The sequence below is a fragment of the Maylandia zebra genome, linkage group LG6 (assembly GCF_041146795.1).
Source record: "Maylandia zebra isolate NMK-2024a linkage group LG6, Mzebra_GT3a, whole genome shotgun sequence".
NCBI classification, from domain to species: Eukaryota; Metazoa; Chordata; class Actinopteri; order Cichliformes; family Cichlidae; genus Maylandia; species Maylandia zebra.
The window spans coordinates 33,768,017-33,792,406 of NC_135172.1; the positions used below are offsets into that span (position 1 = coordinate 33,768,017).

Below are 24,390 nucleotides of genomic sequence, written 5' to 3' on the forward strand. Positions count from 1 at the left end.
TTCAAATAGACTACAAAGCTCTTGTACACTATGCATCTTTTAATGGTGCTATAAAGTTACTTTAATAGAATGACAAATACTACTGTCCTACTACAAATACGTAGCGGACTGCATTTAAATCTGTCAAAACAAATAGTACACTACAATATTTTATCATTTTTGCACGTTGTTGCAGTGCACATGTGTATGTGCCACATCTTCTATCACCAATTTGAACTCTGCGCAGCAGTAATAGTCACTCATTATCACCACCTGGTGGGCAGAAATGGTCGTATGTATGAATAAAAGCAACCAAACAGAGGGAGTGTAATAAAAAAGTACAAATTTTTATTTTTTCGTCTTTACAAAGGCCTGTTTACCCAAGGTTTTTCTTTTTTTTTTTATAAACAAAATATAACAGCTTCTCATCGACCTGGACTGATGCAGAACAAAAAACAAAACTTAAAATCACAATATAAAAGGCTTGTCACTTAAAAAATGAAAAGCAAGACAAATTAAAGATTTTGAACTGCGTCACAGCAAAGAGCGTATGGGGAGAAAAACAAAACAAAACAACCCTTCCTGAAAGCTGATTCAGGCATTAAAGAACAGCAAGTGCTTCATATCAAATATGTCAAATTCCACCAAAAAACAGCAGTGCTGCAACACAATGTACAGAAACATTTGGGCGTAAGAGTTTCTCTGACCAACAACAGCCCAGATTAAAATCAGGCTGTTGTCATATGTCAGAGCAACACCAAACCCTTTAACAAAGTTTCACAAACAAAATATGAAAAATACCCCACGTTTGGCATGAAAATGCTAGTCTAGTCTAACCTGATGCCTGGGAGTGACTAGTGTCCACACATCCTACACAAGACAGTGTCACTGAACGCATCAGTCATGTGTTCATGGAAAAAAAAAAATAAAAAAAAAATAAAAAAATAAAGACCCCGCAAGAAATAAACAAAATGTCATAACAAAAGATTACTTCAGACGAGAGAAAATGCCGATTAGTAATATGCATTCCGTTGGCAACAGAACATACAAGAGATCAAAAGACAGATACAAATCCAAGAAAAGGGAATGTTTACAGCATCAAGTCAGCGTATCAAATTGAGTATGACAGGAGAGAGGCTTGTAGCAGGGGTTTCCAGTCAAATTCCCAAGAAATATGAACAAAGTAACATGAGGTGGACAGACTTGGTGCTTTTTTGAGACAGACAAATGGAGGGATTGTAGCTGGGTGTTGTATCAATTTTACATTTTACCAAACAGTGTTTTTGCCCTTTTTGTAGCCAATGTTGATGCCCTGAAAACTGACAATGATCTGATTTGTTTGCTCAGTTTTCCCCACCTAAAGCTGCTCATTTCTGCGTGTGAGCAACCCTGAAAACCCATCCCTGCTCTACACTCTGAGCATGTTCAAAGTGTGTAAATGACAAATATTTAACAAAAAAAAAACAAACAAAAAACAGGATCTGTAGGAAATGTGATTAACGGTTACATGAAGGGTTTTGGCCTCAGCTCACTGCTCATCAGCAGAGCACCAGGGTTATCAAAAGAGCACCTTGCAAGTAGAGACTACATTCTTTGACACAAGCTCATCAAGTTTCATACATATACTGTAGGCGCGTGACCACCTATTGACGGTGCATAGAGATCTTCACCTCATGTAGAAATGACACCAACAAATGTAATGAAGATGGAATTGCATAAATACCAAAAAACGTTAGTGCATAGTCACTGAAATTAATAAACCAGGACTAAAAGAGACTTAGATAGTCTTTGGAGGAACACCAGAAGCCTGCATGCAGTGCAAGCATATGAATCATCCAAATCGCATCAGCTAAACTTCACATATTTTCATTTACAATTAAAAAAAAAGAAGAAAAAAAATCTGATTCAGTCAAATTGTCTGGGAGCGATCATAAATTAACACCAGACGTGAACGTTGGTTAATATTTTCGAGCGATAAACCAACATTTGATGGCGGCTGGTTCAAAACTGAAATCAGAATCTGTTTAAAAAAAAAATAAAAAATTTAAAAAAATCCCCTCAGGGACCCCGGTTCCCTGTAAAAACCTGATAAACCTCCAATTTGATAAATTCAATTTAAGAAATTGTTCACCTTCCGTATTCAGTAACGCTGACATAAAGTTAACAAAAACATAACCAAAAAGACGACCAAAGTAAATTGATCAAGAGCTTATTTTAAGGGCTTATTTAGACATTAAAAGCATTTTTTCTTTCAAGTAAAATCAGACAATTTCTTTAAGCGAGTATCCTCAAATTAAACTTGTAATTAGGTGAATTTCATTCCAAATTCTGGCATTTCGAAACTGCTTCAGCTGTAGTTTGAGTTTCAGAATTGAGAGCTGCTCGGTTATTGCGATCATACATTCAGCTCTCTGTTACACTGACTCCCATCAGTTTGAAGCACAAGTAATACTGCCGGTGTGCCAGTGACGATGGATTACTGCGACGCGTAAACACAAAATGAAGGGCGGACTGATGCTGATAGCTTTTTACACTAGAAGACCCTCAAGTTTCATAATAGTCACAGACCGGCTCTGCCATTGAAAGACAGCCTCGAGAGATCCCACAGTGTCTCCTCTGCACGCTGACCATCCTATGTTTTCAATATTAAGAGATTTTACAGTACAAGACTGACACAGAGCTTAACCATTGGATTTTAGGAGTTTGGATAATGCCAAAGACGACGTTTTTTTTTTCTCCTTTTTTTTTTCTGTCAAAAAGCAGTCAACCTCCTGGAGGGAATCTTACAGTGAAAAGGTATTTATGTGTGTGTGTGTGTGTGTGTGTGTGTGTGTGTGAGGGAGAGTAAAAGAGAGAGAGAGTTCATGGGATGGATCAATTCATTGAACTGTCCTCCCCCTCTGTGTCAGTGTCTGTGTCAGAGCAGGCGGTGTCCATGGCGATGTGGGCGGGGCTTACAATGACAGCTCTTCTCTGCTCCTCCTCAGCGCTGGCTCTCCTCTCCTGAGTGCGTTCGATATGCTGGATGGCCTGGGAAGGTAAGAAAGTATACTTTAAATATGAGGCAATAAACAGACTAACAAGCAAAAGCAGCTTTCCATACAAAGTACTCTCCAACTCTCCATTGCAGTAAAGACCCATGAAGATCAGGCTAGTTAGTCTGCTTGAACCTTTTGTTTTAACATGCAGAAAAGCATAGAGACCTGGGTCGTGCACTATGAATCAAGCTCAACAAACCCAGGCTCTCTTTCTATTATCTGGCTTCACTTAACCCAACATTGGCAATCAGGCTAATGCTTGTTTTATGGTAACACGCGTGTTTATTTTTGTAGGTTTTTGACTTTGCAGAGGGGTATGCAACCAGCACAAATGTGGTTGCATGCAGCCCTCCAATGACGCAACAGCATGTAGCTCGACAAGCATGACAGTATGTGTATGCTGACTGGTTGAGAAGTGGGCTGGAACAAGGAATGGAGCGATGGCCAAGTTCCTTCCAAACAGGATGTCAGAAGATGATAAAATGGAGCATGAGAAGCACAGATGGTGACCGCAGCGGACACTTTTCATTGTTTTCCAACAGTCGGTTTCACTTCAGCTCTTTGTATGTTCTCTGCTGCAGCTGGCAAGGACCAAGAACAAGCAAAAGCAGCCCACAGACTAAGGACTGACACCACTGTAACAGCATTACTACTCTTAGTGGTAATGCTATTGAACTGGTACTTTAACATAACTCCTATCAGATCATATATGATTTTGTCATTTATCATCTGTCTAGAACCCTCAAAATATAAACATAAAATATAATGAATTTATAATATTTAAACATGAGAAGGGAGCCAGAGATCAACAGACGGATTGGTGTACCGGTCCGTTGTGGTGAAGAGAGAGCTCAGAGTAAAAGCGAAGCTCTCAATTTACCGGTCGATCTACGTCCCTACCCTCACCTGTGGCCACGAGCTGTGGGTAGTGACCGAAAGAACGAGATCGCGGATACAAGTGGCGGAAATGAGCTTCCTCCGAAGGGTGGCTGGCCTCTCCCTTAGAGATAGGGTGAGAAGTTCAGCCATCTGGGAGGGGCTCAGAGTAGAGCTGCTGCTCCTCCACATTGAAAGGAGCCAGCTGAGGTGGTTTGGGCATCTGACAAGGATGCCCCCTGGGCGCCTCCTGGGCACGGTGTTCCGGGCATGTCCCACCGGGAGGAGGCCCCGGGGCAGACCCAGGACATGCTGGAGAGATTATATCTCTCGGCTGGCCTGGGAACGCCTTTGTGTTCCCCCGGACAAGCTGGAGGAGGTGGCTGGGGAGAGGGAGGTCTGGGCTTCTCTGCTTAGGCTGCTGCCCCCGCGACCCGGCCTCGGATATAGTGGAAAAAGATGGATGGATGGATAAACAATACACTGTAAATTAAGTCCATGTACACTGCATCCAATATTTTAAAAATTTCAAACCTCTGCACTGAACAGATGTTGCGGGCTTTTTAAGACAAGTTATTGTGCAGTGACATTAGTTTGAGTTCCAAATCACTGAGTGATCTGAAACTGAATTTGAGGATTTGGGATTAGGAATCGAAAGTAATGGCTCAGAGGATTTTTTGACGACCTGGGACTGAATGCATAACAATCAGCTTGTTAGTAATTACTTTGATCATTTAATCATTAAACCACTTTCATGTTTTAGATAAGATAACTGATAACTTACGACAATTGTGTGCATGTTTCAGGGTGCTAGTCTTACATAACTTGACAGCAGCAGATGAACTATGAGCTAAAAAGGAGAAAACTTTGCTTTTCTTTGTCTGAATGTGACACAAATTAGTTTAGTGTTTTCATGTTTTTTCCTTTCCAGGGCAACAATCGCTGTCAGCATGGACTCTAGTGAAGTGAGTTCTGCCTCACACATGCACACGCATGTGTGACGCAGAGCTACACCACCGTTCACATCTAAGCTCAGAGGCAGAGAATTCTCTTCTGGACAGGAAATAGCCAAAATGCATGTCAGATTAATGTCTCAATTAGTAATGATGGTGTCAGATAAAATGTAAAATAACAATAACGTCAGATTTTACTGACACACCGGTCTTTAATAGTTTTGCCTCAGGGTCAGTAATACTTGGTGTTTCGGCACCCATCCCTACCGCAGACCAGTTGTTTGTAACACTGCCCCCTGGTGACAGTAAACTATAATATGTAGACACAGGTCTTCAAACCTGTCTGTAGGACCACTGCAGAAACATTATTTGAGCCGAGGAAAATGCTCGTTTCGGTTGCCTTGGAGTCTACTCAAATAACATCGAGCACCACACAGACGTTTTTCAGGGCTGCTGAACACACATTGAACGTGTCAGACACCCAAAACCTGCCTAGTAAATACTGCAGTGTGAAAATGTAAAGTAATGCAATGTCAATGCCTAATCAGCAAGGATCCTCTAAAGTGAAAAAAGTTCAAACCTGCACAATGGTGTCCAGGTTCTGTCTAGAGGTGGACACCGTGCTGGTGTGGGCTGATGGGCTCATGGTGACCACTGTGACGTGATGGTGGGGGTGCTGGGTTAGTGTTGGAGCTGGGACTATCACCGTGGGGTGGTGGGTGGGGGCAGGGGGAGAAGCCAACACCTAGAGGAACACACAAAATATTTATAAAACAGACATCAAAGTGTGTTTTCCATTCCATAAATACATATGCCCACATCACAGCTGAGCTCCATACAATATTGGCCACTTCAGAGGCTGTTGGAGCAATCTGCCGCCTCTTCCAGTTCAGAAACAGTAGCACAGGTACACATTAAGTTTGTTTCTAACCTGTGGACTGTGTGTCTGTCTGTCCACAGCGTGGATCTGGTGTAGCCGTAGCAGGGTCTGGCTCTGGATGAGTGCATGCTCCTCTTCCACCTGCTGGGTGATCACCTTCAGACGCTCTGGGTGCAGCTGAGTGTCCAGAGAGCGCACCTACACAATGCACACAATTACATCAACCAAAGATAGACTGACAATTTTAAGAGCAACAGAAAATATATCCCAGCATTCTTGTCAAATAAATACTCTAATGGGAAACTTCATCTTAACACTGTAATATCAACACAGTGTTTCCACTGGAAACATAATGACTGTCTGAAAAAGAAAAAAAGTGTCCAAGACACATAACTGCCATGTATTCCTCTGATGTTTACCTTCCACTTAAACAACGTAATTAAAGTCTTGTTTGTCTTCTGCACCTGTCCCACCTCCTTTGTCTCAACCTGCTCTTCAGGTCGATCCAGGATGTGAGCTTATGAGGAACCGGCTCGAGTACCGGAAAATCTGTCAGCCCCACAAGCTGAAGATTTTATAATATGATATCACGACCAGTAGTTGAGACTATTTTGTAGCCTGAAGGTATAAACGAACTTATTTGTATAGCCTGGGTAAATTAACAGTCCTATTTTTGTACCTTTTCTTTCGAATCAAACGTTCTCTCTTATTTGTAATGACAGCAAGAAAGTGAAATGTCTTTTAAATACACATAATAACACGGAAGGAAAAGGATATTTCTTTTCCACCTTCACTTCCAACTCCCTGCTTTAACCTCACCTGATCCTCCAGCTGCATGCGAGCCGAGCGCTCCTTGTCCAGTTGCTGCCGCAGCTCTAACATCTCCCTCCTCAGCTCTTCAACCTTCTCCTCCTCCAACATGTCTGGAGACCCAATCCCTTCATCCTTCTCCTCTGCTCGCCTCCTTTTAGGCGATGAGCCACTTAACTCCTGTAACGACAAGGAAACCACATTCGGTTAAATGTGAAACAACACGATTGGTGTAATTTTCTTCTCCATTTAAAACAACACATGGTGCCTATGCTGACCTGAACAAAGAGGCAGTGTGAACCAATGGGAAGGTAAAAAAATGACTTCAGTAAACATACATTTAAATGTGCAAAAAACTAATTCAAGCTAAGTTTGGCTACAACTGTAACTCCATGAAGCTAAACAGGAAGTTACAATTTGTCTGTAATGACAAAGGTGTAAGATGAAAAACTTAACAACTGACTATAGGTAAGAATCACAGACCAACTCGGTATTGGTGTAATCTGCTGCTCACAATAATTGAAGTGATTCTGCAACACTCAAAAAGCTGAATTTCTGTGTTGTCAGTGTGCATCTGTATTTATAAAATGAAATGTTTTGTTTTTATTTATTAGCTCTCAGGTTAGCTTCCTCTCACTGAGCGTTTTCAAGTCGGTTAACTTTTTCCACCCGCTTTATTTGCCAATCTTCACTTCAGGAGTCATCAAATAGTGACTCGAGTAACTGAAATTGGTGGAGGGACTCAATTAAGACTGCCTCCCATCTCTATTACTAACACTATATCTAATACACTGTCTGCTTACACTACTGTCTGATACCTTTGAAGAAAATGACCAGTCTGTGTTGTGCAATCAATGATGGTCAAAGTTATTGTCAATAGCTCTCCAGTCAAAGCAACATTTAGCTCATTTCCCCTTTCATGCATTAAATTAATATCTCTAATCAGAATCAAAATGACCCGATTCTGCCTCACTATAGTTTAATGTTGCATCTCTTCACGTTTGCAACCGACGCAACTGGATGTGCACGAGCAACTACAACCAACTGGTTGTGTGAGTTAAATCTACTGATCCATCAAACAAAGGGAGGAGATTTCCGACCACTGGACTAATCTTTAAATTACAACATAATGTGACTGCACTTGCAGAGACACTCGTTTTCCCCTTAACTTAGCTGTTTCTGTTGGGTGAAAAATTTGACTGTGTGTGGAGGGTACAATAAAATATTGAACCATCAAATATTGAGATTTAACATAGCTGTCAGCCTACTTCCGTTAACAAGTTAACCCTTTAAGACCTACCATAGAACCAAGTCCGCCAGAGCGTATAGTATATTTTTACATCCTGTGGAGCCATTTTTTGAGCATTTCAAGTTGCTATACATCAATACAACCATTTTAGCCCAAATTTTAATAATTTGTCTGCATTAAGTGCATAGTAATTACATAAATTGCAAAAAAGTGCAATAAACTACAAAAAAATTTAAAATCGTTTTTGATTTTTTAACATATATTTCTAGTTAGAGAAATTTAAGAGGCTTATCCCTCAAAACTGTAAATACAAAAAAGTTGCACAAACTAGTTTCCCACCAAAGGAAATTTATTTTAAGTGTCTTCATAGTTTTATTTTTGAGATACACCAATTGTCATATACTGCAGGAAAAATGAAAAAATATATTATAGTGCAAATTTGCAAAATAACAGCATATGCATCAAAATCAAATATTTCCAGCAGTGCAATATGAGTCCTCAGCATCCCAGAAACGACACAGAAAGTCATAAAGTCAAACATAACTTTTAAAAACACAAGTATAGGCTCATAAGGCCACGATGGTAAAAAACTACATTTCCGCAAAATGACGTCACTTCCGGTTTCGGGCAGGACATGGAAGACAAGTGACAGTTCGCGCTGATGGACGTAGGAAGTGTTACAAACAGCTGATTGGATCGGCAAAGCCCGTTTCTGGAATATTGTGTTTTTGTTGCTGCAAGTGCTTTTTATGCAGTTTTTGCAAAGCTATATGTGGAAGGAAACTGTGACCTAGGACAAGCTGATGGCATAAGATGTAAGTACAACTCCTCCGGTTTCATATGCAAAAAAAAAGTATTGCGCTAGCTTACGTGGTTGCAGTGCTACCGGGATTTAAAAATAGTTACGCAAAATGGAGCGTGCCCGCTCCAACCGGCTTTAAAGGGTTAAAGCAAAGCTAGATCATTCATTTGCTGTATGTCAGTATTGTAAAGATTCCCAGTGTGTGAGCCCGCCAGTGCTACCCCTCAGCCTCGTAATAATTACACCTATAGTATCATTTTCAAAATTCTACATTTCCTTGTTCTCAAGTTATGGCATTCACCAGACTTATGTGTCCATGCTGCCCGGCAGGAGGACAATTCCCCATCAGCCTTTTACGTCTGAGGGGTAAAAACGGTATCGGCTCTTGTGGACACACAATTTTGCCATTGTTGAATCAACAACTATTATTTTTAATCAGGCCAATGGTCACACAGAGCTCACACACTATCAGAGCTCCTCCTTAACAGAAAAACAATGCATGTTTTTGACTGAAGGTCTACTGAAAAAAATATGTCTTATATATTCTCTAAATTCTGTTGTACATGTCAGTGATCTGGATCAATTCTACATTCAAGTCTCCTCCTGGGGAGGAACCTGAGCTGAAGACAAAACCATAAGGATTGTTTTGGCCCCAAAAACACACCATTAGTACTCATGTAAGATAATATATATTCTGTATAACAGATCAGTATCTCATCTGTGTGACACTGACATGAATTCAACCCCATTTTATACTTAAGAACATTTTATGTAAAAAAAAAAAGAAAAAAAGAAAAGAAAAACAGGGAGACATGCTGTTACCTGGATGAAGCGCTTGAGCTGATTGTTCTGTGCCAGAAGCTGCGTCTTTTCCTGCTCCAAGGTGAAGATATAGTCTGCTGTCTGCTGCAGGATGGCCGCCTGAAAGTGGGGAAAAAAACAAAAGCTGAACTCTAGAGCAGATGTGATATTAGTGCAAAAACAGGCACAAATTAACTTTATTCCCTCCTTTGCGCATTTGTGCCGAGTCACTTTGTATTCTTGCTGTGCCAACATTTGGTTAATTGAACAACACTGTGCACGCGTGTGTGTGTGTCAATGTGTGCACGTTTGGAGCACCTTGCTGAGTTTCTCCCCGTCGGTGTGCGGCAGGAGTGTCTTCAGGGACTGGAATCCTGCGTTGATGCTCTGCATACGCCGGCGCTCGTTGCTATTAGCGATTTCCCTGCGAATTCGCCTCTCTTGGTCCTGAGCAGTCTCTGGACTGAGGGGGATGTTGGCCAGGCTGAAGGAGAGAGGTCAAATGAAGAAGATGATCATGACTGTGTCGTGAAGTCACCAAGAAAGCGTAAGTTCCCCTTTCAAACATAATTAAGGTTAGCATTAGATCTGAGCAAATATGTATTCTGGGTTAAAATGACACACTGGGACAATAAAGTCTGTAACTAGCTGCAATCTGAAACCTTTTACCTGGAACTTTACAGGGCATTCATCTGAACTCGTTGCCCCTTAAAGCACTTGTAGAGCATGAGTATGAATATCATGGTAACAAAACCTTCTGACATATTTACTCAGAGGGAAAAATAAGTGAACCATTCAAGTCAGACTTCCGCAGCAAACCTGAAGAACCAGATCTGTGATGTTTTACTAGGCCTAAAGGTCAGACCGAACACACGGCTCACATAGTTGTAAACATGTCTGTCCTACAAAAAATGAAAGAGTAGGCAGGCATGTGTCAATCAAATTGTAAAGCTTGCAACTTAACAACATTTAGTGAACATTAACTGTGATATTAACATATAATCAGTAATCTTTCTCTATTACTTAGATTTATACATATTTAAAATATCGTATTAGATCCGGAGGGTCTAGTTCTAGAGTGAAATATGCAAATTATGCATTATTTACTTTCACTTTTATAAATTTAGACACGAGGAAGACATCGTTGGTTAGGTAAATATCCTAAAACGTTAATTTTTAGATAAAAACTGTCTTTTTGCCTGCCATTTCTTTCCTTGGTGTTAGGAAAAACTATTCGCGGAAATTCTGTACCATATCTAGACCAATGTTTAAGCACACAAAGACTTTTCTTTGGCTACAAAAAAAGTGAACGATTGACTAAAGAATAACAGATTAACAACCAAAACTGTGAATATCAAAGGCAAAAAAATAATTATCTAAACAAAAAGATCTGTTTCTACACATTCAGTTTCATATTAACGTTTGACACAAATTATAGGGGTGTTTACGTCGACTCGGGAAGAAACACCGCATTTCTCCCACAGACTTGAACGCGCCGGGGTTTGTAGCTCAGACATAAAACCAGCTGTTGTCTGCTGACGCTGCCGGGAGCTGCGGGCCTGCGGCACGGCCGCCGGGGGGCGCGTCTGCACGGTAGCAGCCCTGAAACGTGACTCCACTCCGCCACAGGCCCCCCTGGCGTCATAGAGAACAATGCTTTCCCCATTTAGCATGAAGCTAGAACTTAAGTTATCGATCCAACATTAACCGATAAACACTCATAACTGTCGCACCACACAACAAACGACGTATTTTAGCTAAACGACTCGGGAAATACGAGTTATGAGACGCCTGTGTGTATTTCATACGGCTGGAAGATGTGCGCAGTAAGAGCTAACTAGTTAGCCACGCTAAGCTAATTTTAGCACAAGACGCAACGACGACTACGCCGCGGATCAGTATTTAAACACGCATTTTTTATCCCCGGACACGATTTTACACCACATACTTCATCATAGCTACACATAGATGACACACACGAGCGATTTAGTTAATATGGCCAGTTTTTTTGGGCAACGGTGACGTTACAAACGTGATTTGTTGTGTAGCAGCAAAGCGGCGGGTTAACTACCACGTGCTCTAGACGGCAATGTATCGATTTCACCTCACTGATTTACATATTCCTGAGCCAGGCGGTTACAAACATGCTTTATTATAAGTTATTACAAACAATTCAGCCAGCGTATTTAAAAGCAAGGGGGTGAAATGTTACATATATCCTCGTCTCTAACAACATCAACTGGCACAAGCACTGGCTGCTAATTTCCACAACCACGCTCCTGCTGCCAAGACATGGCAGCGAAGCTAACAGCATGCTACATGAAGGCTGACTGCAGCGCACACACATACACGCGCTACACGAAAGGTTATTTATTCACGCAGTTCGGTAACAACACCGATGGTTTGCATTTTTGCGCACCTGCAGAGACCTCCAATAACATCCTTCTCCGATTTCTTGAACTGTTGTAAGGACTGTATCTTCTCTGTCGGCATCATGAAATATTCCATGCTTTCAAAGCCACCTTCAGTCCGTGTTTGCTGTTTTCTTCTCCCTCCCCTGCGCTCCTTGTTAAAATAAATAGATGTTCGGTTGGTTTTTGTTTCTCCCTCGCAGAACTCCCACTGTACTTGCCAATAGCTTACATCTAAAAAGCCGCTTTCAATTCGGTTTGACTGAAGAAAAGCGTTAGAAAAATAACAATTCAAGCTGTGTTGCTTTCCCCAGCTGATGGGGCTACCTCCAGTGTGTGTGTGTGTGGCTTCTTGCCTCCGCCTACTACGAGTGTGTGTGTGTGTGTGTGCAGCTGATCTATGTGAGGCGGGAAACAGCTGGTTGGAATCAGACCTCGTTTTCCGGAAAGCAGAACAAACAGACCAGCAAGAATCTGACTGCAGTGCTGCAAATCTACGAGCAGTGAGCAAAATACCGACTATATAATTTGAACTACGCCAAACTATAACCTGGGAATCAGCAGGGTTAAAGGTAAATTTAAACTGCAGCGGTTTGCGTCTTGCTTTTCCAAGTGCAGCGACTGACTGTCCAGTGTTGGTATACTGCCAATATCACATAAAAATCAACTACTGACATCTTGATTGTGATAAAAGTTTAAGTAATATTGTAAATAAATGGCATCACCAAGCTTATGGACAAACCGTCCTACAGTTCATTTCATTTTTGTCATAGTTAACAAAGGACCAACATGAAAATGTGTTGGACAAAAAAAGTCAGTCACCATCGTAAAATTTAACAAAAGAAAAGAAAAAACCCCCAAAGCAACACAAGTTTAAAAAAAAACAAAAAACTACTGGAGACAGAAATAAAACAAAAAAGTAATACAGAGATGAACAGGATTACAATTTAAATGACCATAATGACCATTACAAGACTAAATCCAGAGAAATGCTCACGTGTAGCTCAATTACAGACATATTACACAAACAGAGGTACACTTAAACACTTAAGTAGCTTATTTGTGCAGTGGTATTGTGTAGTAATTGTGTAGTTTTTGTCTACAAGGGCATCCAAAAATCTGCCAAATAAAATATTCAGAATTACCTGCTGTAGAAACTGCTTATGAACAAGGGAACAGTTGGAAGTAGCTTTCAATGTAAAAATGTTCATTATGAAAAGTGTCCATCTAATCATATTATATTACATTCATTGCTGCTGTTCAGGATACTTATAACCTTTTCTTTCACCTGCACCCTATAATGATCACTTCAGAGGATCATCTGTCCCCATAATGCAATTTGTCTGTGAAATAATAAATAACCAAAGTTTTAAAACCAATATTACTATTGGTAATATCTACTAAAAATGTTTGCAGCAGAGTAGGAAGCTTAGCAGCAGAAAAAACTAATTTCTTCAGTCCCATTGCCACAAGTGTATAAAATCAAGCACCTTCTATACAGTCTGCCTATACTAGGGCTGCTCGATTATGGCAAAAATGATAATCACGATTATTTTCACTGAAATTGAGATCACGATTATTTGACGATATTTATTTAACCCTTTAAGACCTACTATAGAACCAAGTCCACCAGAGCTTATATTATTTTTTTTACATGCTGTAGTGCCATTTGTGGGAGCATTTCAAGTTGCTATACATCAATACAACTGTTATAGCCCATATTTTAATAATATGTATGCATTAAGTGCATAGTAATTACATAAATTGCAAAAAAGTGCAATAAACTACAAAAAAAAATTGAAAATCGCTTTTGTTTTGTTTACATATATTTCTACTTGGAGAAATTTAAGAGGCTTATCCCTCAAAACTTTAAATACCACAAAGTTGCAAAAAATAGTTTCCCACCACAGGAAATTTATTTTGAGTGTCTTCATAGTTTTATTTTGGAGATACAGCAATTTTTATATACTGCAGGAAAAACAAAAAACAATCCTATGATGCAAATTTGCAAAGAAAACAGCATGTGCATCATTTCACTGTGGGAAGTGTTACGAACAGCTGATAGGAACGGCAAAGCGTGTTTCTGGAATATTATGTTTTTGTTCCTGCAAGCGCTTTTTATGCAATTTTTGCAAAGCTATATGTGGAACGAAACCGTGACCGAGGACAAGCTGATGGCATCAGATGTAAGTACAACTCCTCCGGTTTCATATGCAAAACAAATTATTGCGCTAGCTTACACGGTTCAGGTTCTACAGGGATTTAAAAATAGTTACGCAAAACGGAGCGTGCTGCTCTGACCGGCTTTAAAGGGTTAACAATGACTTTAAAAAAATAATATAAAATAGTGTGCAACACCACTGAAGTTTGTTTTTTTTTAAACTCTCTTTTCAACCAACGGCAGTCACTCTCCAAATAACTTCTGCTTAGCTTTCCGAGCTTCCCTCGGGTCCTCTTAATCAGCGGTCTCCAACCTTTTTTCCGCCACGGACGGTTTATGCCCGACAATATTTTCACGGACCGGCCTTTAAGGTGTCGCGGATAAATGAGGGAGGGGCTAATAATCGGCTCAGTCATTTTTAATGATCGTTGAAAGCCCAGATCGTAATCGTGATTAAAATTCGATTAATTGAGCAGCCCTAGCCTATACAAATATTTGTGAAACAATGGGTGGTTCTAGAGCACTCAGTGCATTCAGGTTTACTACAGTAACTGTTGTAACAAGCCAGTGTGTGACATTTCTTCCTTCCTAGATATTCCACAGTGAGCTGTATGTGGTATTAATGCAAAGTGGAAGCGTTGAGGAACCACAGCAACTCAGCCATGAAGTGGTAGACCACGTAACCTTAAAGAACAGAGTGACTGAATGTCGGGGTGCATAGTGCATTAAAATGACCAACACTCTGCTGACTTAATAAAGCCAAACTTTCAAACTGCCTCTGGCATTAACTTCAGCACAAAAACTGTATGCCAGAAGCTTCATGGCATGACTGAGCAGCTCGTATGTGTATATATATATATATATATATATATATATATATATATATATATATATATATATATATATATATATATATATATATATATATATATTTCCTTGTGCATTTGTTTTTAAAAAAATATTTTAAATGGCTCCCAAATAGGAAGTATTTTCACTTAACAGCTAAGAAATAAAATTTTCAATTTGTCACCTTGAATACAAAGGACACAAAGGGAAAAGTAAAAGGAAACATTACAGCTTAATAAAATCCTTTTATGCAGACTGATAATAATTTATTATAAAAGGAAGCTCCTCAGCATAAAAAACTCCGGTTTAGGACAGCAGGTGGCAGTATTAAGCTGGAAAGTCACCCAACCAGAAAATCTGGTTCTTTGTTTTCTTTACATGAAAAGTGGAAAATAACCATTCATTCATTCTCTTCAGCTGGCGCCTATCACAGCTGTTATAGGGTAAGAGGTGGAGTGGACGGGCTGCCAGTCTATCGCAGGGCTAACACATAGAGAAAGACAACCATCCACACTCACACCTAAGGGAAATGTATTACCATCAATTAACCTAACGCCACTAATTGTCTTTGGATTGTGGGAGGAAGCCAGAGGACTTGGAGAGAACCCACACAAAGATGGGGAGAACATGCAAACGCCACACAGAAAGGCACCGACCAGATGGTGGAGACTTCTTGCTGTGAGGTAACACTGCTAACCACCACAACACCGTCAACATAATAAATTCCTAATAGCTTCACTGCTGCTGTAATGAAACCATAGTATGTCATCTAGAACAACACGATATCAGCAGGCCTTTTCACAAGCCTTGAAGCTTAACCGGTCACATGTGCCTCTGGACAGTTTTTTGTTTTTGTAAGTTATAGTATTTAAAGCAACACACATGCTTTATTGTTCTCAGGTTTTTATTTTCCCCATGTAGCACATGTTAAAGAGATAGTAAAACGACATTATACACTGATGAAATATTTGGTCTTAAAAAAAACAAACAAAAAAAGTGATGAGCTCTCCTTACTACCACAAATCTTTAAGTAACTAATATACAGAGAAAGTGTTTCAAAAATGATCCAATTTACTATATTCACCTTTAAATAACATATTTATATTTATGTACACATTTTTTTTGAAATAATAAAAAAAATGATAGTATTCTTCATATAAGAAATGCACCATAGTCTATATTGAGATATATTAGTGTATCTAATGAGTCATCATTTGTAGGAAAATGTATTCACTAAGGCCACTTAGTACAATTCTTCAAAAATATCTAACGGTAAACTGTATTGGACACCACACAACAGAGCAAATGAAGGTGCACCTTCGTATGTCGGCACAGACGTTTTCTAAATTTGGAAATTAAGCGTGTTAAAGAAAAGAATGAACTTAAGCCATATGTTCACAACATCTTTAACCAGAAAGGAGCCGTTATACTTTTAAAGGCACTTACATTTAGGACCTTGCTAAAATAGGCCTTGTCTTTGGCAGATAGAAACTTTAAACGCTTGAAAATGGAAATCTGGATCAAGACTTAAATAGGGGTCTCCGGAGTAGACCTTTTAAAGCCTGAAAATATAAACCTAACTGTAGGGATGATTATCCTTTACTTGTAGCATGATTGGCAAATGCCCTCTGGAGAGAACAGAATAACAGAACATTTTATTTTGTAACTTTGACAAAGTGTAAGCATCACTGAGTTGACGGGATCCCTGCCATCTGTACTGATGGTCTGATCCTCTTGGCAGCATTTTCCTCCACGGAGAAAGTGTAGTTATACTGGGGAAAAAAAATAATCAAAAAACAATGTGGCAATATTCTCAATTTATATACCCAATAAAAAGTATCAGATGAGAACTTACCTCATTTTCAATGTCTTGGAGAGATTTTATGGGAATATTCAAATCCGAGTTCTAAGACAAAAATAGTCAAAGAGAATTGGGATGACAAAGGAAAGTCAGCGGTATTTGGCATTGGAATCCATCCCTTGAATACTGAAAACTTGTAACATACCGTCTCATTTGCCTGGGTTTCAAATTTTGGGTGGAGGCTGAAAGGAACTCCATCTAGAGCTGCAGAGAATAAGAGTATGCCTAGGTGAGTGGGTCTCTGCGGTGAGAAGCGTAAATAAGAAGCCCTTTGTGTGACGAGAGACCCGTGGTACCTGTAATTCCATGGATGCTTCCATCAGCAGGTTTGTCTAACTCATCCTTTGTTTGAAGAGTGTGGCGTCTGTGACTAAGTCTGCTGGGTGGCAATTGAGGAGGAGGAGGGTTGCTGCAGAAATAAATAAGATAAACAAATAAGATGTCGACCACAAGAGTAAAACGCCTCCAAGATAATACACTTTGCTGTAATAATGTCACATCGCTATAATTTTTAACTATATACACTTCTAATAAGAGACATGTGACATTTTGATAATAACATCTCCATTTTAAATATACATAGGCATTGTACCTAGGTCTGAGGGGTAGAGGAGGAGACTGCTGCTCTAAGGAAAGTTGGCGGATGTCCAGGCTGACACTGCGGGGCTTGGCTTGAGGCGTGGGTTTAGAAAAGTAACCTTTTCTGTACCACAGCACATAGCCGTGGATGTCTCTGAAGAAAAAGTGCATGTAATGACAAATTATATGCAACATAATATTCATAAAAGTTCATGAAAATGCTTTGATAAAACAGGCCCAAGACAAAAGTCCATGTATCTGAATGTACCCCACAAATGTGTAATGCTGCAACATCATTTTGCTTTTGGCTGTCAGCTTGATATCCAACACAGCTGTTTCCACACTGCCCACTGGGACGATGCGTACGCACACACGTTTTTTCTTGGAAACTGTGGCCTCTGGACAAACAATCACACGGTAGGTCAGAAGTGAATGAATATGATGCATTCTGCTAAATAAGTATGAATGTGTGTGTGTGCTCACTTGGCTCAAGATGTTCAGCTATAAAGCAGTAACCATGAGGAAGTGAGTCCTTATCAGAAATAATCCGGATGTCAGACACTACCATACCACCTGCTGAGTCCTGCATTTATGGAAAATTTAGAAAAATAAATGATGTATTGTGGTAATATAAAGGTAATACATGCATAAGTTCGCATTTTTTGTTCACCTTGCTATAACAGAGGTAATATCCAGACTTCATCCCAAAGGTGCGTGTAAAATTTGCTGATGCTCCATCTTCTGTGAGGCTGATCTGCAGAAAAAGGGAGATGCAGTGAGACAGCTGTGGCATCACAAACACATTTGATTTATTCCAAAATAAGCAAGTAGCATGAAAATTTGAGTCAGCTTGAGTCAGTCAGTTTAAAAGTTGGGATTTTGGATTCAACAGAAAAGAATCATTGCACATTTGTTTAACTGTTCTCCTTCAGAGTTGATATTTGGCATGCGGACTGAAGCAGATGAGGATCGAACTACCACCTTCCGATTAGTCGGTGACCTGCTCTGTCTCCTAAACTACAGCCACCCCAGATAGGATGTGTCACCAAAAAGCTTGTGGTTGTCACAGTGACTTGTAATTTATACTTAACACGCTGACTTGTTTTGTTGCAGCGACCGTCTGGTTACCCAGAAGTTGAGTGTGCAACACCTTTGCACAGGTCACCTGGTGGAGGCAACCTGTTTCAGTACAATTGTGATCAGACTGGGACTAAATGCAATCAGACAGATTAGCGAAGGTTTGGAAGTAAATCCCATCTAATTTGTAACAATCAATCTGAGTCAAGTCTGTGCAACTCAGCACAACTGCAATGTGTCTCTTTAGAACAGGGGACTCAACTCAACTGGCTTGTATTTTGGTTATATTCCTATAGAAAAACAAGGGCAGTGAGCATCTGCAGCAACCACATCACTATTTCAGGAGGAATTTCTGTTTAAAATCAAAAAGATTCTGGCTGGACTCTAAACGCAAGTAGTTCAAGTGAATTTCTGTGTATATCGACAGCAACGGATTTGTAATCCTAGCTGATTCACCACGAATAATTGTTGAATGCAATCAATGGATTGCATGTATTGCTGGAGCTTATCAATTTCCCACCAACTGCTAGCAATTTCCAGCAACTACTTGCACCCAATAAGGGGATGCAAATTTTTCCCAAGAGACTGGAGGTCACCAAGCAGTTGCTAACTAGTCTCTAGGTGATTGCGACCCTAGAACAAGGACAAGAGATTTTATTGTAATTCTCCTGCAAACTTTGTGGTTGGAGTTAAGTAAAATGAAATATCTATAATCTATCTCTGTTCTTACAAGGGTGAAATCTTTGGGGCAAGTGCCAGAGTTGGAGGCCCAGGCCACAGCGGTCACTGGCCGGACATTCCCACGTTCCATCAAAGACATCTGAGGAAGACCCAAACAAAAGTTTTAATAAATATGGAAGGTAAACAAGGTACAAATGCTTTACTGGTTGGTCTTAACATAAATTATGTCTTCTTATTGCCCAAGGATGTTTTTGGATTGTCATTCTAATACAAACTTTCTCAAAGCTTATCTGTTTTTTTCAATTTCAATGCGTGTACAATAACATGTTCCCTCGGAGACTGAGGCATTGTCACACCCAAATCGTTTAGTTCATGTGACTCCTAAATGGGAACTCAATTAGGTCGAAATTACCTTTAGATGAACTCTTACACTGAATAGTGTCATTCTCTGCCCTAATATATATGGATGACAGCCTGAATAGGATCGTTCCCTATTCAGGCTGTCGTCCATATATATTAGGGCAGAGAATGACACTATTCAGTGTAAGAGTTCATCTTAAACAGCAGCAGAAGTATTTAATCCACTTGCATCACTTTTAATATAGATTTTAATTTCTTTGTTTTTTTTAAGCATTTACTCGACTTAAGCACATTTCTACTGGTAAAGACTTTTTACTGCGTGGCAAATTGTTCAAACAAGCACATTTGACTGAACAAAACCGACTAGCACATTGGAACAACAACAAAGTCACAATGTAACAGAAAGACAAACAAGCATATAAAGCTCAGATTTTAAATGAAGATGAAAAAAAATCTCAGCAATTCATGATTTCACCATTGATTTTTTTTGTAATAACTTCTATTTACTCGATCAAACTTCCTGACATAGTGCTTGCTATTGTTATAACTTGAGCTCTATTATGGTAAGCGGCTGAGGAAATCGACACCAGCCAGATGAAGGTATCTTAAAACAGCTGCTAAACTTCCCTATCCACAATTTTAAACACACGTCATCACACTTCTGCCTTTCGTAACACGTGTTTATTGTTACATTTATTAATAACAACACCTGAAATTATTAAATTAAAGACAAGTACCGTGTAACATCCCTGTCAAGACTAGCTTATGTGGCATTAGCGATTGTTCCGATGACAAAACTTCACCGCTTCTTTGTTAAATAAGCCAAATATTCACCGCTTCGTGAGCTCATTCGTGTAATTATAAAAATACACACTTACTCTGTATATGTATTAACTTTTGGCTCTCCGAGGTGAAAGAAAAACTTCTTAGTATCAACGGAAATTTTCCTGGACGTCCTCGTAGGAGCAGGAAGTACTCTGACTCCGTCCCGACTCCAACTCCCGTCATCCTCCGAGGCATGACGTCAGCTTTATAAAACAAACTCCCTTCTGAACGCTAGATGGCAGCAGTTACGTCAGAATACGGCTCAGATTTTCAAAGCTTCCATTGAACTTGCTGCTTCAAAAAAGTGTTAGAATTAACAATAGAAAAAACACATTGCCTCATTTATTAATCTCTCTGCCTAACAGAACATAGATGTTTATTTTTTGTGCTACAATCCACTATCTCTGCACAAGCAAGAATTAATAAATCAATGAATGAAGGAAAACACTGCATGCGGGTGACATTTTCCTTCACATACAGTCTACCAGAGGTGGGACCAAGTCATTGTTTTGCAAGTCTCAAGTAAGTCTCAAGTCTTTATCCTCAAGTCTCAAGTCAAGTCTCAAGTAATGTCAGGCAAGTCAGAGTCGAGTCTCAAGTCACTGGTGTAAAAGTCCGAGTCAAGTCACAAGTCTGAAACTTTGAATTTCAAGTCCTTTCGAGTCTTTAAAAAAAAAAAAACGAAAAAATAATGTTGCAGTTATGCTAAATGTAAATATTAGACCATGTAATTTTTTAATCTGTGTTTTTCTCAACACATGACAAAATAGTGAACTTAGAAAATATACACAAATTGTGAAATTGCACCTCTATAAAATGCAGCTCAATTAAACTTAGCTCCAAGAATAATTTTCACCGACAGTTCTGAGATAAGCTGCATGTTATTCTTGGATGCGCTTGTAGGACCGACTTTAAAATCGCATGACAAAAATATCATACACATTAAAAAAAACTGAATCACCAACGTAGCCTGGAAAACATTTGCTAGTTAGATAAAGTCAGCTATCTCATTGTAGCATATTTATATGCATATTTATAATTATACGGTTCTTGGAGTGAGTGCATACACTCATGAAGTTTAGTAACTTCCGGTCACTGCAACAAGCCCAGGTACAGTTTACCGACGGATGGGTGCAGGACCTTGAAATGCACCGTGTAGAACGAAAGACCATCGTACGTATCATAAGTTTACCAGTCTCACAAATCGTCGTCATAAATACACATTCGTTAACCGTTTATTAATAGGACCTTTGAGCTCAACGGTAATTAATTAGTAGTGGAAATAATTTCTGGTAGCATCACAGAAATGTAGCAGTGACAATAATATTGTATGCTGTAATCGTACTGGGCAATTAGTGATACAAAAAACCTGTTTTATCCTGTGAATAAAAGTATATGTTTTTGTCAATGTACCATAATAACAGAAGCGAAACGCAATATTGTGTCAGGACAATTCACTATTTATGCACAATAAATAAAGGAGCATAGCGCGACAATTTCTGTTCAGTGCCAGACTTGCTTGTAACCTATATCACCAATTATGTTATGAAAATGACGTATTAACTACTAAAAAACACTGACCTTCGTGTAAATGCTTGGAGCAGACTAACCTGTGAGCTGGAGGGTTCTGGGACGTTATATTTGATCTTTGAATGGCTGCAATCCAGGCCATCCGTCGCGTCTTTGTTACTTTGGAAACATGGCTCGAACAATTTCTCTTCAACGACCAACCGATCTCTTTACCCGTCGGCTTCCCGTGGCTGTCATGCGACCGGCTATTGCAGTTAATAATACAACAGCTTCTTGACATTTTTGTGTTTCTTTTTATCGCTGTGTGACTGATTTCAATTGAAAGCCTGCGTGCGTTAGTACCGCTTGCCACGAGTTCCCAGAATCCTTTGCGGTTCTACCCGTGAATGACGTCACATTTTCAATCTCTATATAATATGCATGTTAAATTTTATATTTGGGGTAAAATATCAAGTCTTTTCAAGTAAACCGGTTCAAGTCCAATTCAAGTCCCAAGTCATTGGTGTAAAAGTCCAAGTCAAGTCACAAGTCTTAGAACATTTTTTCAAGTCAAGTCTAAAGTCATAAAATTAATGACTCGAGTCTGACTCGAGTCCAAGTCATGTGACTCGAGTCCACACCTCTGCAGTCTACAGAATACTTCCTAACGTTGCACTATTCTATCCTTTCTTATTTGTTGTAAATGAAATTATTCAACAATTTAATGAAAGGAAAACACATGTCTGCCCTTTTTAGATGCTTTTAGTAGCGAGTAAGAAACTAAAACTGTGAATAATAATGAAATGAAAATATAAATATAATGAAACTACCAGACAGTCCTCGTAATCCTAATGTGTGTGTTTGTGTCGGTTTGTGTGTGTGTATGAAAACCAGAAAAAAGACCCTTGATTGCAAGCATCAACCAGAGGGGCTTAGGTCCCTGTTGGCATGGCAACATGCAGAATGGATGGCAGTATGCGTGTGTGTTTGTGTGCGTGCATGCAAGAGCGGGGGTGGGTTGAGCAGGTGGACTGTGGACGAGGAAGGAAGTCAGTGCTTATCCAGTGCACTTAGCTTTATTGGTTGATTGGCCAGTTAATTAGTAGGTAATTAATGAGAAGGAGCCAGCTGTAATCTGCTGAGAGTAAAACAAGGGGTAGATGAGGTAAACTGCATGTCTGTGTGTGTCCCATGGACACATTTGCATATCCGCTTGCAGGGGGTGCATGCAGTCACCTGCGTGAGAGTTCATAAATAAATATGAAAATGATGGACTGAGTATGAGCGTCACTCTGTCGCTTACTCTCGAGGGATTCAATCGTCTTTTCAGCAGTTCAGCCTGAAATGCATGAAGTCTCTGTCACATTTATTTCAGTGTTAAACACACACTCACAACCAAAACACTGGAAGGTGTGTGAGAGCCCACTGTGGCCCCTGATGTAAAGAGTAATGTTGTAGACTATATATATGTATATATATATATATAAAGACAAAGACATGCGGTTTCAATAATACATAATACATCTCCGTTTTGAGATGTTGTGAGAATACAACAATAATTTAGTGTTAGTGCCACCTGTGTTACAGTAAAACTATGATCCCACAATAAAAACCCTACAAAACCAGCTGATACTAGCCATGGGGGTATCATCGTCTTAACCACCACCAGCCAACATGGTCTCCACAGCGAAATGACGACTTCTTCGTGGTTTCAAATCAAAGAGCAGCACTCCCCGGAGCCCGCCGACATACTTACTGATGCAGAGCTGCGTAAAGGCAGCCACAGAGAACAAGCAGAGTCCGGAAGATGGTCAGTGTCACAGTGTCAGAGTTCAAATTAAAAGACTTGAAGTTTTGCAGGACTAACTTCTTGTACACCCCCCTTCTGTGTGGGTTTACTGCATTTACACTTTTTAAATTTATTTTAATTGTAATTTAATGTAAATGAGTTTATTACTACTACTGCAACTACTACTACTACTACTACTGCTACTACTACTAATAATAATGTGATCCCCATGGGGAAAATACATTTCTCTCTGCATTTGACCCATTCACTCAGTAAAGCAATGGGCAGCACTAAGCAGGCACACCGGGGAGCAGTGTGTAGGGACGGTACCTTGCTCAGGGGTACCTCGTAGCCGTTCAGTGGATTCGAACCTTCCGATCGTGGGGCCACCACTCTACCTACTGAGCTATCCCTGTCCCCTTTTGCCTAGTGCTTCGCCTGAGCCTCTCGGTTCTTCACAAAGAACACTGCAGCATTTTCCAACAGCGACATATACAAATGAAAAATGTCTCTATGAGTGCTATGGATGGTAACTTAAGACAGCGAGGTACAGACCGGGGTACAGACTCCAAACATCTGCAAACGCTGTTTGTGGTGAAATTATGATTCTAATGCTTCCAGTTAAGCCGATAAACAGAAGTAATAAAAGCCAGCAGTCCATGCCAAGACGACCAAATTCACTGTGATTAAAAACAGTTACAAGCGGAAATCATCTTTTCTGAATGAGCATGTTTACTGACCCTGTCGGTTTGCGCTTTTAATGAACGAGTAGGCATTTGGGGATAAAAGGAGAGCAGGCGAAGACAACGGCATGAGAAAGGCTCTCAGGTTAAGAGATAGCCAGCTTTAACGTAATACACACAACTGTTTCACACAGTGGGAAAGTCATTTGGCGTATCTGTT

At 39.8% G+C, this 24,390-nt stretch overlaps 2 protein-coding genes across 4 annotated transcripts; both read right to left on the minus strand.

Moving 5' to 3' along the window:
* Positions 1–305: 305 nt before the first annotated feature.
* On the minus strand, positions 306–12,181 carry LOC101465792 (transcription factor AP-4). Of its 3 annotated transcripts, none has more exons than XM_004539114.5 (7): positions 11,808–12,181; positions 9,707–9,872; positions 9,410–9,508; positions 6,546–6,716; positions 5,778–5,924; positions 5,427–5,591; positions 306–3,009 (listed from the first exon to the last, which is right to left on the minus strand). In XM_004539114.5, exons 1-7 carry the CDS (start codon positions 11,894–11,896, stop codon positions 2,854–2,856), a joined length of 993 nt encoding a protein of 330 aa, XP_004539171.1. In that variant the 5' UTR covers positions 11,897–12,181; the 3' UTR covers positions 306–2,853. The 3 variants fall into 3 exon arrangements, with proteins under 3 accessions (XP_004539171.1, XP_076741215.1, XP_076741216.1); XM_076885100.1 differs by lacking the exon at positions 11,808–12,181 and adding an exon at positions 10,837–11,544; XM_076885101.1 differs by lacking the exon at positions 11,808–12,181 and adding an exon at positions 10,058–10,781.
* Positions 12,182–15,692: 3,511 nt separating this feature from the next.
* Positions 15,693–20,381, minus strand: mvb12a (multivesicular body subunit 12A). Its single transcript, XM_004539113.5, has 10 exons — positions 20,243–20,381; positions 19,054–19,143; positions 17,917–18,000; positions 17,730–17,829; positions 17,515–17,644; positions 17,260–17,400; positions 16,964–17,076; positions 16,813–16,871; positions 16,662–16,712; positions 15,693–16,578 (listed from the first exon to the last, which is right to left on the minus strand). The coding sequence occupies exons 2-10, from the start codon at positions 19,141–19,143 to the stop codon at positions 16,492–16,494; spliced, it is 855 nt and encodes a 284-aa protein (XP_004539170.1). The 5' UTR covers positions 20,243–20,381; the 3' UTR covers positions 15,693–16,491.
* Between the last annotated feature and the right edge of the window lie 4,009 nt (positions 20,382–24,390).

What these genes read in the sequence shown, in the direction of transcription:
- LOC101465792 (XM_076885100.1), bottom strand. Translation starts at nt 11,054, where the DNA reads ATGGGGAAAGCATTGTTCTCTATGACGCCAGGGGGGCCTGTGGCGGAG. An exon ending in AGCTCAAGCGCTTCATCCAG is followed by an intron (nt 6,717 to 9,409) that starts GTAACAGCATGT and finishes TTGTCGTTACAG; the next exon opens with GAGTTAAGTGGCTCATCGCC. An exon ending in GCATGCAGCTGGAGGATCAG is followed by an intron (nt 5,925 to 6,545) that starts GTGAGGTTAAAG and finishes TGCATTGTGTAG; the next exon opens with GTGCGCTCTCTGGACACTCA.
- mvb12a (XM_004539113.5), bottom strand. Translation starts at nt 19,143, where the DNA reads ATGTCTTTGATGGAACGTGGGAATGTCCGGCCAGTGACCGCTGTGGCC. An exon ending in ATTACCTCTGTTATAGCAAG is followed by an intron (nt 17,830 to 17,916) that starts GTGAACAAAAAA and finishes CCATAAATGCAG; the next exon opens with GACTCAGCAGGTGGTATGGT. An exon ending in AGCTGAACATCTTGAGCCAA is followed by an intron (nt 17,645 to 17,729) that starts GTGAGCACACAC and finishes TTGTTTGTCCAG; the next exon opens with AGGCCACAGTTTCCAAGAAA.